This window comes from Equus asinus, chromosome 11 (assembly GCF_041296235.1).
Source record: "Equus asinus isolate D_3611 breed Donkey chromosome 11, EquAss-T2T_v2, whole genome shotgun sequence".
In the NCBI taxonomy this organism is placed as follows: Eukaryota; Metazoa; Chordata; class Mammalia; order Perissodactyla; family Equidae; genus Equus; species Equus asinus.
The window spans coordinates 54,002,316-54,017,317 of NC_091800.1; the positions used below are offsets into that span (position 1 = coordinate 54,002,316).

General features: G+C 34.5%; 1 protein-coding gene across 13 annotated transcripts in view; it reads right to left on the bottom strand.

Annotated features, from left to right (window-relative positions):
* The window catches only part of MYCBP2 (MYC binding protein 2), a 255,017-nt gene that overhangs the window by 95,048 nt on the left and 144,967 nt on the right, over window positions 1-15,002 (bottom strand). For all 13 annotated transcript variants that reach the window (XM_014859953.3, XM_070520019.1, XM_070520018.1 and 10 more), the window contains 7 exons: window positions 14,290-14,515; window positions 13,139-13,257; window positions 12,146-12,233; window positions 9,789-9,838; window positions 7,456-7,628; window positions 5,805-5,949; window positions 1,317-1,532 (listed from right to left, as the gene is read on the bottom strand). In XM_014859953.3, coding sequence (XP_014715439.1) covers window positions 1,317-1,532; window positions 5,805-5,949; window positions 7,456-7,628; window positions 9,789-9,838; window positions 12,146-12,233; window positions 13,139-13,257; window positions 14,290-14,515 — 1,017 coding nt within the window. The remainder of the gene's footprint in view (window positions 1-1,316; window positions 1,533-5,804; window positions 5,950-7,455; window positions 7,629-9,788; window positions 9,839-12,145; window positions 12,234-13,138; window positions 13,258-14,289; window positions 14,516-15,002) is intronic.

Genomic DNA, 15,002 nt, shown 5'->3' on the forward strand with positions numbered 1-15,002 from the left:
TTTCCCCTCTTTTATCTATTGCATGTAAATCAATCTTTTTCAAAGTGAAGGTTTTGAATTTTAATCACTCTGTATTTGTTTTACATGCAAATTATTAAACCTCTTTCCAGACCTACTAAATCTAAATCTTTGGATGATCAGAAAATCTCTGTTAATAACTGCTCCAGAGGTAGACAAAATTTGAGAATCACTGATATTGGTGTTTCTTAAGATCCCATACTGGAACTTCTCTCTTCACTCACCATAGAAAATAGATATCACCTACTTCTATGACTTCATCAGTAATCCAAGTGCTGATGATCCTCAAATTCTTTTCTTGAGATCAGACTGATCACTTCTGGTGATCCAACATCAAACTTTCTTTTATAGATTTCACATGGGTATTTCAGAGATATCTAAAACTCATCACGTTCAAAACTGAATCTACTGACTTCCTCAACCAAAACCTGTCCCTGCTTCAAAATGATCAATCTTACTACTTAAGCTCAAAATGTGAACTTCATCTTTTATCCTACCTCTTCTCTTTACCCCATCCCCATTAGCCTCCAAGTCCTACTGATCCCAACTATCACTTCAATCTATTCTAATTGACAATTTACTAGTCCAAGGGATCAGCATATCTCACCAGATTAAATCAATAGTCTCCCAAAGAGATTAACCCAAATCATGACACTTGAGCATCTGCCAAATTATATTTTACATATTCCACTATGATCTTTATAAAACACAAATCTAAGCATGCCGTTCCTTTAACCGAAACCCTTCAATGCTCACCACTGCTCTCTGATAATGGCAAAATTCTTAATGTCCATCTTGATAATTTAGACTAACATCTGCTCTGAAAATAACTAAAAAAGCTGGACAATATATTTTTAAAAATCTGTCTTAAAGGCATCAGATTGCTAAAAGGCTTGAAGAAGCAGGAAACGCAAAGAGACGAGCCTGGTTGGGAAAATCCCAAAATTAAAGGAGGCCCAGGTAAACGCTGATCCCAGAAGGGCTACGTCCTAGGAGTAATGGTCACCTGGAAACAGACAAGTACTTCTGCAAGAACTGAAATTCACTTTTCAACAATCTCAATCTCTGACTGGATTAACCTGACCTATAATTGGTAACCTCTCTAGACATCTGCCATAGACAAACGAAAATCCTCTTTGGAGGACAATAACATCATTTTAAAAAATATGCTGCAATTTTTACATCTATCAACAGCTTTCTAGACCTGTAATTTTGTGTCTGAATTTGAATCACTGAAATGTTTATTAAATAAACGAATGGTGAAAAATAAAATTTTTCTGATAAGTAAAATAAATTACCTTCATCATTGTTATGGCAATATATCGAGCCTCCTTCACTATCATCGGTTCATAGGAAACATCCAGCTTTGGTGATGCCAGCCCGCCAAAAGTCATGTCAGTGTTAGAAGATGCAGCTGTTACTGCAGGACTGCCAGGAATCCTTTGAGGTTTCTTTCCTTGCTCTTGTTGTAAAGATGTTTTTTTCTGAGAAACAGGAACGGCTTTCACTTCCACCTAACCATGATATTATAAAAACCAAATGCTATCATTACATAATTGTCTGTGACACCTCCAAAAAAGCAATTTATAATTACGGACTCATAAGTCTAAAAATTCTATGCTATCATTGGTCTATCTTGGGCATTCCCTTGAAAGCCTTATTTAACAGTGCCAGAATGACCTCAAGATGGTCCACAATATGGATTCTGAACACAGTGTAAAAGAGAGGCCTTGTTTTTGGAATAACAATCACAGATATCAAAACATAAAATAAAAATAAAGGCCACCACTAATTAAGTACAGGAAAGACAGTAGAATGAATCTACATTGAAGTCTTGCAGAGACTAACATTAAATTATTTAATCAGGTAATTCAAGTATAAATACTTTCCCACAATCTCCATATATTTTAAAGCACTAATCTCAGTTTTAGCTGCACTGTTCTACAGAAGAAAATGCACTCCAGTGATAGAAGTCTTAAAAATTAACACATCATAAAACAAATCTTATACCTAAAGCCTAAAGATGTTTACTTACTCTAGTGCAGAAACAGTACTATTAGATAGCTCTATCACTAACATAAACTATTTGAACTAAGTAATCTCAACTTTTCAACTCAATTTCTTCGACCATAAAGGGGGTATCTTTCATCTACTTAACTGTAGAAACGCAAAGAACAGATTTGCTAAGGCACGTTAAAACACTGAAAGTACAAATTATCTTACAACCAATACTCAGAAATACTTTCCAGGAATTATCACAAAACATTTTATTGTTGTTTACTTATGCATTGGCAAAAAACACTTGATTCCTAGGCAACCACAAAGTTACCAACAATTTAAATACTACTTTGGCTCTTTATCAGGTATCATTCTGAGGTTCACTCAAAGTTTCTTCTGTTCCTTACAGATACTACTTTTGTGGTTGGCAAGAACAGGTAATTCAATAACAGGATTTTCATAGAAACAGGAAGGGTAGCATAAATGAAAGTGACAGTACTACGTAAGCAATTGAGAGACATCCCAGAAATGTGGAATGTTAATGTTTATTTTTCTTATTAATGCCATTCTAGGGAGGCAGTAGTTTGAGACTCTTACTGTCTACATAAAATTAAGTGTGGCTGGCAAATATGTTCCATTAAAAAACCACAATCTTTGGTTGCGGTTACGAGAAATCAGTATTTGGAATGACAAAATGCCCTGGAAATATTAAAAATTAAAAATCCATCTTATATTTAAAACGCAGAAGTTTAAAGGTACATAGCAAAATTCTTCAGCTCATATACACTGCTACCATTAAAAGTTTTAAACTTTAAATGTAATTAAAAAAGCAAAAGAAAAAAGTAAATGCTTCTAAAATTTAAGACACTTGATTTTAAATTATAGCCACTATCTTTATACACACCATTTTGATTTAATTTTTCTTTAAACAACTATATTTACCCTAGGTAAACTAACAGTAGAAGTACATTTGCTGTGTACTAGGAACTTTGAAGTAAATCACTGAATAATTTTATACTCTAAGATACTGAGGCATAAATCACTGAAGAAATCACTGACATTTCTGCTTTTTTAAATAAATTGTGCTCCTTTTAAAAATTTTTGTTATTCTTTTATTTCCTATGTGACTTTCTCTTTTCACTAAATAAGATTTCCTTGGAATAATAATTTTATAAGTAAAAAAAATACCAATAATACTTGGTGCTTTAAAAAGCATTTTGGATCTCACTAAAATATTAGCTGCAAATCAACTTTTATGATTCAAATAATTGGGTATTACTACATAAAGATACTTCAACAACTTTTAAGTCTAAAATGCTCCTAAAACTTCATGTGCCATCTACCAGAGGCTGAAAATAAAACAGATTAAATTAATTTTCTTTTCAGCTAATATAACAACGTGATATTAATGAATTAAACATCAATAGGTACACAAATCACTTTTCCTAAATAGTATTTACAGGAGTTTCCTAGATACTGTTTCTAAATTAGAGATAAATCTGATATGGATTTTCAGCATACTAAGCAAGAGCTTTGGGGCAAAGGAAAAGAGAGTAGGAGAAGCAAAATATACGGGAGAAAAAGAGGAAGTAAAGAAAGACAGACCATGTGGTTAACAAAAAGAGCCAAAAGAGGAGAAGAACAAAAGACAAAGCATAAAGTCTGATTTTGAAATGTAAGATATAAACAAATCCACAGACCAAAGAGGAATAAGAGACAACAAAACGAGAAAGAAGAAAACATAAGAAAATATAACTAAAGAAATACCATAAGCATAACAGTATGAAAACTAAAAAGAAATGTTATGCTGACCTGGAAAATGGTTATTACAATGTAGTCACGTGAACAAAGAACTTAATCTTGGGGGCTCAAAGTCTGGATTTAACAACTCACTACATATGCTCAAGTGAGAAATTCTCAGTGAAGACACAAGCCCCTCAACATATTAATGCGTATTATGTTGTGATCAAGATTCTGTCCTTAGGTGGAGTTATTTTTCACAGCACTACCACAGTTACTTTACTTTCTATTCAATTTTTTTGTTGTAATTTGTGATGCTTTTGGCATTCCATAGAGTAATTCATAGTGGCCATGAAATCACTTTGATGGAGTACGATCTTCATTAAAAAAAAAAGTAAGGGGGCCGGCCCGGTGGCGCAGCGGTTAAGTTCGCACGTTCCGCTTCTCGGCGGCCCGGGGTTCGCTGGTTCGGATCCCGGGTGCGGACATGGCACTGCTTGGCAGCCATGCTGTGGTAGGCGTCCCACGTATAAACTAGAGGAAGATGGGCACGGATGTTAGCTCAGAGCCAGGCTTCCTCAGCAAAAAGAGGAGGACTGGCAGTAGTTAGCTGAGGGCTAATCTTCCTCCAAAAAAAACAAAAAAAAAGTAAGATTGAAGAGAAAATATCAGAGTGCAATATATTATATAAATATGTATTTTTTATATATATATTGTATGTAATTAAGAGTATGTACTATTCCATCCTATACGTGTATGTTTGGGTCTTGATGCAAACCCTTTCTGTGGGTCATGGCCAAAACTTTGAAAGACACTGGTAAACACTGATTTTTGCTTAGTATCAGAGACATATATTTTTATCAAAGTCATATACTTTTCCATACAGTTTTATTCACTGGTCTTAAGACATGTGAACTATTATGTCTCTTGTCTATTTTTACTGTATCAGGAAAGAGTCTCCCTTGGCATTGTGTTTCTTTATGGTATAAAGCAAAGAATGTACAAGTAATTGAAATAGTTCTACCAAAAGTACCATTGAGGTAAAATTAGCTGCTCCATGAGTTAAAACGGATTTTGTGGTTTAATCAACTCTAACCTCCAAAGAACCAAATCACTTTGTAATACAACTTTGGGGGCTGGGGGCTCAGGGCTGGGGATTGCCTATAAAAATTTTCATTCAGGGCCGGCCCAGTGGTGTAGTGGTTAAATTCACATGCTCTGCTTCAGCGGCCTGGGGTTCACGGGTTTGGATCCTGGGTGTGGACCTACACACTGCTCAACAAGCCATGCTGTGGCAGCATCCCACATAAAAAACAGAGGAAGAGTGGCACAGATGTTAACTCAGGACCAATCTTCCTCACGAAAAAAAATTAAAATAAAATTCCTTCAGTATTGATTTTTTCAGAAATATAATAAAAGCTTTAAATGAGATATTTACATTAATAGATTATATCACAAATGACTTAATTTTAGCCATTACAATATGCTCAAAAAATGTGATTATTAATTAATGTCTCAGGAAAGGGGTATCCAAAGAGCTCTATATTCATCAACATAGCACACGACTATTTCCATTCCTCATTCTTTGCAATCCAAATTCATGTATTTCTAATTCATTTCGTAAGTATTAAAATTATATTTTAAATGTTGTTTCAATAACACCAAATGCAGAATGTATTTGAGTCTTTTAAAAAATATATACAAAATTTAAAAATGTATTCTTTCATTGATTTATTCAACCACTGTGTATTGAGGGCTGTCCCTCTACGTGCTTAGCACTCTTTATATGGACACTTTCTTATCCCTCCTTTGAATCACCATAGCACCTAGCAAAATATAAAAAACAAACAACAAAACATGTAACTTGGAAAAGTGGGGACTAATTAATATCAACACATTACTTAAACATTTTTTTTTTGGCTTCCTCTATTATGTCTATGTAAAAAGGGCACACTGCACATGGACTCTACGTACTTGCCACTTCTAAAATTTCTTTAGTTATTATAGTCAGTGCACAGATCCTACTAATTTAATTCTGATATAATTACCTTCATATTGGGAACATGTACCACATCCCCATACTGGTCTTTTGTTTGAACAGTTATGGTAGTAGGCCAGCCACAACGAATGTCATCCTTATTCAGGATCAAGGACGTTTTCTGAGGGTCAGCATAGGAGTCTGGCTGAAGCCACCTAACAATAATAAAGAAACAAAACAAATATTCATCAACATCTTCAATGATTAACATGAAATTAAGCCAAAGGAATAACACTGTATCAAAAAAAATACTGAAACAAGATCTTCATTTCCATTTCAGTGATAGTCACCACAAGTGTGTCCCTTGGAAACTGATAATGACAAATTGATTAAAAAATATGACAAAGCACATGAGATTTAAATAAGACAGAAATAACTTTAAAATCAGGAAACTTGAAATTTTAACTATAGATGATTTAAAATAACCAAGAAAATGAATTTGAGTTGTGTATAATTTGAAGTCCTGAGTATATTCATTCTTACTGAAGGAGACCTGCCTTAATTTCCCAGCCTAAAAACCTGGGAAAGAGCAGCTTCTCTGTAAAAGCGGGAACAGAAATGGCATTCTGCCTGCTTGAGAGCAGTTAGGTTCAAGACGTACTGTCCATCTCTACACAATTTCTCAACTATGTTCCTCATTACCTTCCTTTCCAGATAAATTTCGTCAATTTTCTATACTTTGTGATAGCCATTCCTGAGTTCTTTTCATGGTCTACATTCAAGCTGTCCTGTGAAATGAGTAATAAGTAATCCTGTCATGTGTTACATAAAAAATGTCCACAAAGATAGCAGTGAGGCTGACTTAAAAGATTTTGTGTTACTCTCCCATCACCATTCTGGTTTTTAAAGACTAAAGAGTAACCTCTGTATTTTTAAAATTAAAACCAGAAAGAAGTTAGATTTTTATTTTTTTGGTGAGGAAGACTGGCCCTGGGCTAACATCTGTTGCCTATTTTCCTCTTTTCGCTTGAGGAAGATTGTCCCTGAGCTAACATCTGTGCCAATCTTCCTCTATTTTATATGTGGGATGCTGCCACAGCATAACTTGATGAGCAGTGTCTAGGCCCACATCTGGGGTCCCGACCCATGAACCCCAGGCCACCAAAGTGGAGTGTATGAACTTAACCACCAGGCCACTGGGCTGGCCCCTGGATTTCTATTTTTAACTAGTAAATCCATTAAGTCAGCATAGTTTACTTTTTCTTAAAAGATAAAAGCAAATAGCAACAAAAATAAACGAGAACTCCAGAAACTCATGATTTGATTTAAATTCTAAATTTATATTTGCATTGATTGTGGATTTGAAAACATTCATATTATTAAGATAAAATATGGTGATAAATCTAGGAGTTTAGTCTATATATTAAATATTACTACCAAATACGCAGACTTCTCAATTATACCATGCATTCCACATGCTTTTTAAATAAAAGTTCACCTAGGAAACTTGAAAATAATCAACTAACAACTAGCATATATTTAAAAAATATTTTGAAATATTAACTACCATTTTATAATTCAGGAAGTTCAAAACACATAGACCAGATTATTTTAGGCAGCATTTTAACATCCTAATGGCTCCCCTTTCACTTCTCTTCAGAAATGAAGACTGAGGCAAGCCCTGAAAGAAATAAATAATTATAGCACTTAAAGGACATTACCTTGCAAGCCTTCCACCACTTGATCCGGGAACACAAGCAATAAAATCATCCAGAAAGGACTGTTCATTGCTTTGGATTTGAAGTGGTAAGTTTCCTTCAAGGGCCTCTAATATAGTTGGTGAATGAGAAAGAGCTAAACCCTTTCCAAGAATACCAGAATGGGTTTTGCACACCTGTTGGGTAAAAGAGAACATTTAAATATTTTACAATATAAAATTTTAATTACATGAACTTTTTGAACTTGCACACAATTTTTGATAGGTCTTTTTGGGGAAATCATCTTCTGCCCAAGCCCCAGTGTTCCTTCAGCCTATAAAGCAGAAAAATTCCCGGAGAGAAAAATACAGGATAATACTTCCAGTCTCTTTCCCCCCACAAAAATAAGCGACTTATCAGAGATCTGCATGCTGGTTGAAATGGTGCATCTCCTCCCACTCTAGTCCCCTGCATGTTACATCCCCATTTGTCAGGAACAGGGCTCCCTTCTGTAGACAGCTGTGGCAGTCTCTCTCTTTTTGTGTCTCCAATATCAGCAGCTATCACGGGTAGGTTGTGTCTATTTTCTTCGGTGGGTGGGTACCAAGGTCTTGATTTGGGCAAAAAATGGATGGAAGCCTGATTGTGGCTGCACATAAACTACATTAGCCTATCTAAGCCTTATTAAAGTTAAGAAAAAGAGGCATATAAAACTGGAATTTTAGTTCTCACCTATCTGACAAGCAAGCCTTATGTTTTGGAAAGACCTGCTTTAAATGCTAAAACTCTAGAAACTTTTTAATGACTACATAATAAACTTCAAAACATTTTTCATAGAAAAGGATGATACTTCCTGTACTATCAAATTTATACAACAGTAACTTGTGCAGTCTACAAGCTATGCAATTTCAAAAGTCATGATGTTTAAAATCAAACAGACTTGAATTCAAACCCTGGCTTTGGACAAGTTATTGCTGTGTGCTCTTGAGCTAACAAGTTATAGACAATTCTTGAATCTGTAAAATGTATAATCTGGTGATCAAATAATATATCTCTTCTGTGGTTATTATAAAATTTAAATTAAATAACACATAAAATGCACACTACAATGCCTGACAAGTAGTAGGTGTTTAAAACATGTTAGACCACAACGACTACCTTGCATGCGAAAAAGGCGTGCAACTGGGGACATTTTTTTTTCTTGAACAGCAGCACAATAAAGATCTCTTCATATCTGGCCTAAATGGCATTATATAAACCATAAAACTCCCTGTAATGATGAATAATACATGAGCTCCTTGATGGTTCTCCTTAACTAGAATGTTGTCTGACACATATTGTGTTTATTAAATGTTTGCTGAATTAATTTTTATTTCTGTATCTTAAGGTACGAAGATTTAACTCTTTTAACAGGAACAAAAGATGTTTTTAAAACCCAGAAGTTTCTTAACATTACTAAGGACACCATGGCTCCCTATGATTAGAGCATAGGGATCGAGAAGATGAATTTTGTCACCAAACAACCAGAGGTCATATTCTAGCCCAGGTGCTTACTAGCTGTGCAATTCTGGGCAAGTTACTTAAGTTCTCCAGGCCCAGTTTCCTTATCTGTAAATGGAGATAAAAGTCTCTAATTCATAGCGTTGTTGTGAGGACTAAATGAGTTAAAATATGCAAAGTATTTGGAATAGTACTTGATAAAGTTAAGATTAAATAAATGTTTGTTTTTATTACTAGTGCTGTGATCAATTCATTTCAGGAAATAAATAAAATGTAGACCACTAGCTGTGAATTTTAGAAGACCTGGATACTAGCCTCTATCTCCCAATTAGCTGTGTACTTCGACAAGTCACACAACTTTGCTGAACTTCAGTTATTGGAACAGTAAGATACAAGAGATAATACTGACCTCAAAGTGTAACTGCAAAACCAGACAGATGATACTAAAGATATGGCAAACTATAAAGTGCTCTATACATAGTATTTAAATTACTACTACCAACACCTTTTTTCTCCCTTTTTTAACCGGTAAATAAAACTTTCAAGATCCAATTTAAATGTCCACGGCTCTGCAAAGCCTTCCCCTGCACCCCTGGCACTTGGTAGCTCTCCTTTCTCTCACAGGATTTATGTCTCACTCCAGAGTTAACACTCTCCACGCAGCATAGCAAGGACTACACGGGTCTCTCCCATCAAAGGGAGAAATTATGAGTTATTTATCTTTATAATCGCCAATGAATAGAATGAGGTACTTAATGAACGAGTTGTATGTTCAAGAAAAATAAGGTTGATCTGAGTGAAAATACTGCTTTTAAATTAATCTACAAAGTTTATCTTTACAATGTTTGGGACAATACCTGTAATGCAGCCTCTTCTAGAATTTCAAGATCTTCCTCTAATTCATTACCTGTTGTGTAAATGAAAAGTTTTACTAAAATATACCAATACTTAGTTAACTTAATGAATCCTTTGCATTTATACCTTTTTCACAATTCTGATATTCCAGATTGAAGAGAACTATTATCATTCTGGATAAATCTCAGTGGTTTACATTTTAAAGTGTAATTTTCAGTGTGAATATAAGCTATAATTCTCAAGCTTTGAGATTATTTTGAATTTCAGTATATTTACTCAAAAAGCATCCATCGAGTGATTTGCAAAAAATATAAACTATATTTATGTATATAAATGTGTACTTTTGAATTTAGTCTATTTCCTTTTCCCCCCAAAAATAGGGGAACTGATTATTCAGAATCTGAGTCTTTTTATTTTGGTTATCTTATAGAAGAGCTGTACCTTTAGTAAACAGTAATAACTTACAGGAAAACATAAGGTAGTGACTGTCTCCTCTAGCCATTTTCTGCTTTACTGCTTAATACAGAACATATTTTATTTATTGAATTTTCTTTGATAGTTTAATTTGTAAAATGTTACTATTAAAGTAATACATGTTCAAAGGGAAATATTCAAATTATACACAAGAGTAGAATGAAAAATCCTGCCACTGCCACCCTTCCAAAGACATATGTTGTCAAGAGGTCCTTATGTATCGTTCTAGAAACTTTATGTGCAAATAGTAAGTGTATGCATGTGTTTGTCAACATACACACATGTACATATATGCGTATATTTACACACATATAAGATAATGTTTGTAAAAATGGGACTCTCTTCTGCAACTTGCTTTTCTCAGTTAATATAATTTGGATCTCTTTCTTCGTCAGGACATAGGGGTCTACTCTGTTGTTTTTTAACAGCTAACACATCGCATTGTATGGATGTAACATTACTTATTTAACCAGTTCTCAACTGATAGGCATTTTCGTTGCTTCTAGGTTTTACAATCATTAAGCACTGCCAAATTTATCTTATAACATATATTTGTTGAGTATTTGTGCAAGTATGTATAAAAAACTGCTACATCAAAAGGTACATGCATGTAAAATTTAAACACTTATTGACAAATTTCCTCCAAAAAGGTTGTACCAATTTTCTTCATGTAAAAAGAATACAAGATGTCTTATTTCCTCACACATGTATTAACATTAAGTAGGAGCAAGGGAACAGAGGAGGATGAAGGGGAGCAGGAAGAGGAAAGGGAATAGAGAAGGAAGAAAAGACAGAAAGAGAAGGGAGGAAAGAAAGGATTAAGTGGAAAGGGCAGTCTCAAAGGGAGAAGATACAGATGGAGTTTTGGGGATGAGAATTGAGGAAATACAACAATAATGCCTTTTATTCCCAAATAATGTGAAAATAAATTTTTACATTATGATGTGTGAACATCATAAAATTAGTAAATATTTTTAGCTTTATTTTCATCTTTACCATCTTGATTATACATCAACTTACATATCATACAACTCTGTATCATATAAAGAGACACTATGTCTGCCATTGCCTCATTTCTCTGTTGTGCTTCACAGGAAAACTCAAAGAGCTATTTATATTCAACCTGACTGCCCTTCCTGACTTTCCATTCTCCAACTCAACTCTAATAGGCCCTATATTCCTCTCATTTTACTGATATATTTCTTATTGAGTATATAAATAACCAACAAGTTTTTCAATTGAAGGATAAATTTTAATTGACTTCTCGGCCACATTAAAAAATGCCATGCATATCCACTCTCCTGGTTTTACTCCTATCTCATTGGCTGCTGCTTCGGTCTTTTTTACAGCCTCTTCCTCCTGTTTTGTCCATCTTTGAAGTTTTGCCAAGTTCCAGCTTTGATCATGGGCTATCTTCTCTTTCTCATTTGCATTCCCTTCCTAGCTCATCTTTCACATGGTCCTATGTCTTTAGATATCAACTATGTTCAAATGACATTTCTACTGACTTGTGCCCTGAGCTCCAGACAATGAGTATCCAATTGATTACCTGATATGTCCACTAGGTTATTTAAGAAATATCTCAAACTTGTGGTTTAATACTATATATCCAGTGCTTAACCCAGTGCCTGGCACGTGGCATATATGTGCATAAGAAGGGTGTTTGTGTGCATATGTGTGTGTGAATAAAAAAGACTAGAGAACACTGTTCAGTTTCTATTTAAAAAAACCAAACTACCAGTATAACGAGCAGTTATTGCTCACAAATGTATGTGACTAGCAAATTCACTTTGCTAATCTATTTTCAGAACGTTCTATAATAAACATATTCTTAAAATTTTTTTAAAAAATCACAAACACACACCTAATGCTTGACCAGACTTACCAATAGGAAGTGCTAGATCCTTTTTCATCAAAGCTGCTGCACAAACTCCACCAAGATTGGCTAATTCTTTTTCCAACTGAATGACTCCCTGGAGAATTACAAAAAAAAATCAGCTGCTTTAAAAATGTTTGAAAGATAAAAATGTTTGGAAGATAATGTGGATTATCAACAAAATGTGACTTACATTCAAGCGTAACTTTTGAAACTCGGAGGAAGCATGTGTTAGCTAATGTTAAATTGAGGGGAAGAGATTTAATATAATGTCTCATGCTGGTTATAAGATTCAGCCTACAGGTTCATTGTCCAAAGAATTTTTCATTCATTATTTTGAAGGAACATGATCATTTTTTCACCTTGATTTTGTTTTATTGTATTATTTGAAACATTCAGAAGAGAGATTAAGTTAGGCCCATTGTGAAATTAGGTTCTATTATTTACTCAGAAAAGTATGGCCACCTATGCAGGTTTGGAACAGGCACAATTGTACTAAGTTTTTAAAGGCTGGGTCTCCTTGCACAGCCTTCATTCTCTTCATGTGTTAAAAGTAACAAAAACGGGGCTGGCCCCATGTCTGAATGGTTCAAGTTCTGTGTGTTCTGCTTTGGAGGCCCGGGTGCACGGGTTCAGATCCCAGGCGCGGACCTCCTCCACTCATCAACCATGCTATGGAGGCATCCCACACACAAAATAGAAGACGACTGGCACGGATGTTAGCTCAGGGCCAATCTTCCTCAAGCCAAAAAAAGAGGAAGATAGGAAGCAGATGTTAGTTCAGGGCGAATCTTCCTCACCAAAAAAAATCAATTAGCATAAACAGATCACTGAATAAAATTAAACTACAAAATATTAAATATTAAATTATTAAATTTATACATCCTAGCTTAAAATAAATTTCAGACTTCTTGAATACAGGAAGCAAGCACAATAGCAGTCAATAGCAGCCCTTTGAAACACAGTCTTTCTTAAGAGAATGAGAAGATAGTTCACTCTTACCTCATCAGGTCCAGGGCTAAACTCATATCCAATTGCAAAACATTTGAAACCATAGAAAGAGGCTTTCTCATCTTTCACATAATCTGACGCAGTCTCCAATGAAAAAAGGGCCTCATTTCCTAAGGAAAAAAGGTAACATTGAGCTCAAAATCTGAAACAACTTTATTAAAATTTCCCTATTTTTCATCCATCTCAAGATAGGTAGCAATATAAATCAGATACCAAAAACCTGGTCTTGTTTTGGAGTCCCTATATCTACTTAAACAAAACTGTGCTAAAAACACTAGAAAAAATAGAACCATCTGAAGTGAACTGTTATTATTTTTCTTTTTGATCAAATTCTCCTTAATCAAACGTCCTACATGAACAATCATTTTTCAGTTATCTGTCAATTACTGAGGTGACTCAGCTTGGCCTTTTCTGTTTCAGAGTGAGCAATCCTCTGCCCTGGCATTTAGCTTTGTCTGATCTCTTCACTAACAAACAAGGCAGGTCAGATTAGAAGAAGGAAGTTTCTGAATTCAAATTGGCTCTTAGTTTGAGGGATCATAAGAGTAGTTATGGTTAACTGGTTAAAAAAACAACAGACTACATATAGTTTTAAAAACTTACAAACTTTCTTTTAAAGGAAAATACTAGTAACTGCAATAACAAAAGTGCACTTGTTCTCTCTCTTTCTCTCGCATGTGTGCATGTACCCCCTAGCCCACCAAGCCTGAAGGACTGAAAACAATAGTTTTAACACAACTCAGTGGGTTAGGTGGTTCACCAATTCTCTTGAAAGGGAGGAGGCCTCCGTAAGTTCTCAAAATTTAGCACTGTTTGGGAAAATACAAGATCTAATCTACTTTTGCTATAGTTTGGTCCCAACTATACAGACAGCCACTCCTAAATATTAACTCTACTTTGGTCAAGCTAATCTTTTTTTCATAAGATCCTCAAAACATTCTCTCTTCTAAAACTCAGTCATGGTATGCCCCTTGTCTAGAGAGTCTTCTTTATTCCTCAGCTGCAACCCAGAGACACAACAGGTCTTAAAGAAATCCTTCTAAAAATTAAATAAAGATTTTCAGTGATGTATCCTTACTAAACACAATCATTGTAAGCGCATATATTCTACCATATAAAATAGAAGAGAGAAAATAACTTACCTGGCAACACTAAAACCATAGTAGGCCACCCAGAGGATCCCGAAAATTTCTTTAATTCTATCCAGGAATTAAGATTTTCATGAACAGATGTCAATTTTGGTCCATATCCTGAATTCTGAACAGTTCTGACAGGAATCAACAAACGGAGGACATCTTCTGACTGTGCAGTACCACACTGAGGGTCAAATTCGATTGTCATCCACCGTACACATTCTGGGAATGTCACCTGAGGTCAAGAGGCAAGACACTTACATTTGTTAAGAAGAATTAGACTTCTGCTTTTTGTCTATTTTAGAAATAGGACCTCATACTGTAAAGATGATATTTTCATATAAATACACTGTAAAATAAATTTTAAGTAAGGAATTAATAGAGCAGTTTAAATATGGTCAGAAATCAAGGTAGTAATTAATGTTCATTATCAATTGTCCCTACTCCCCACTTGCAATATCTAGTGCTTTATACCTAATTGATTAATATTACATTAATAATGTTTTAAGTACATGTTGATATCTTTAGAAAAAATATTACAAAGCTGCTTAATTTCCATAAACATTCAGCTATCTGATTTCTTTGTGGAATAGTTTATTTATATAATAAATTTTTCATTTCAGTCAGTATGCATTTAAGGAATATAAGTGGGTCAGTGAAAATACAACTTGATAAGTACAAGATAAAGATACTAATAGAAAATGAATAAATAATTAAAATGT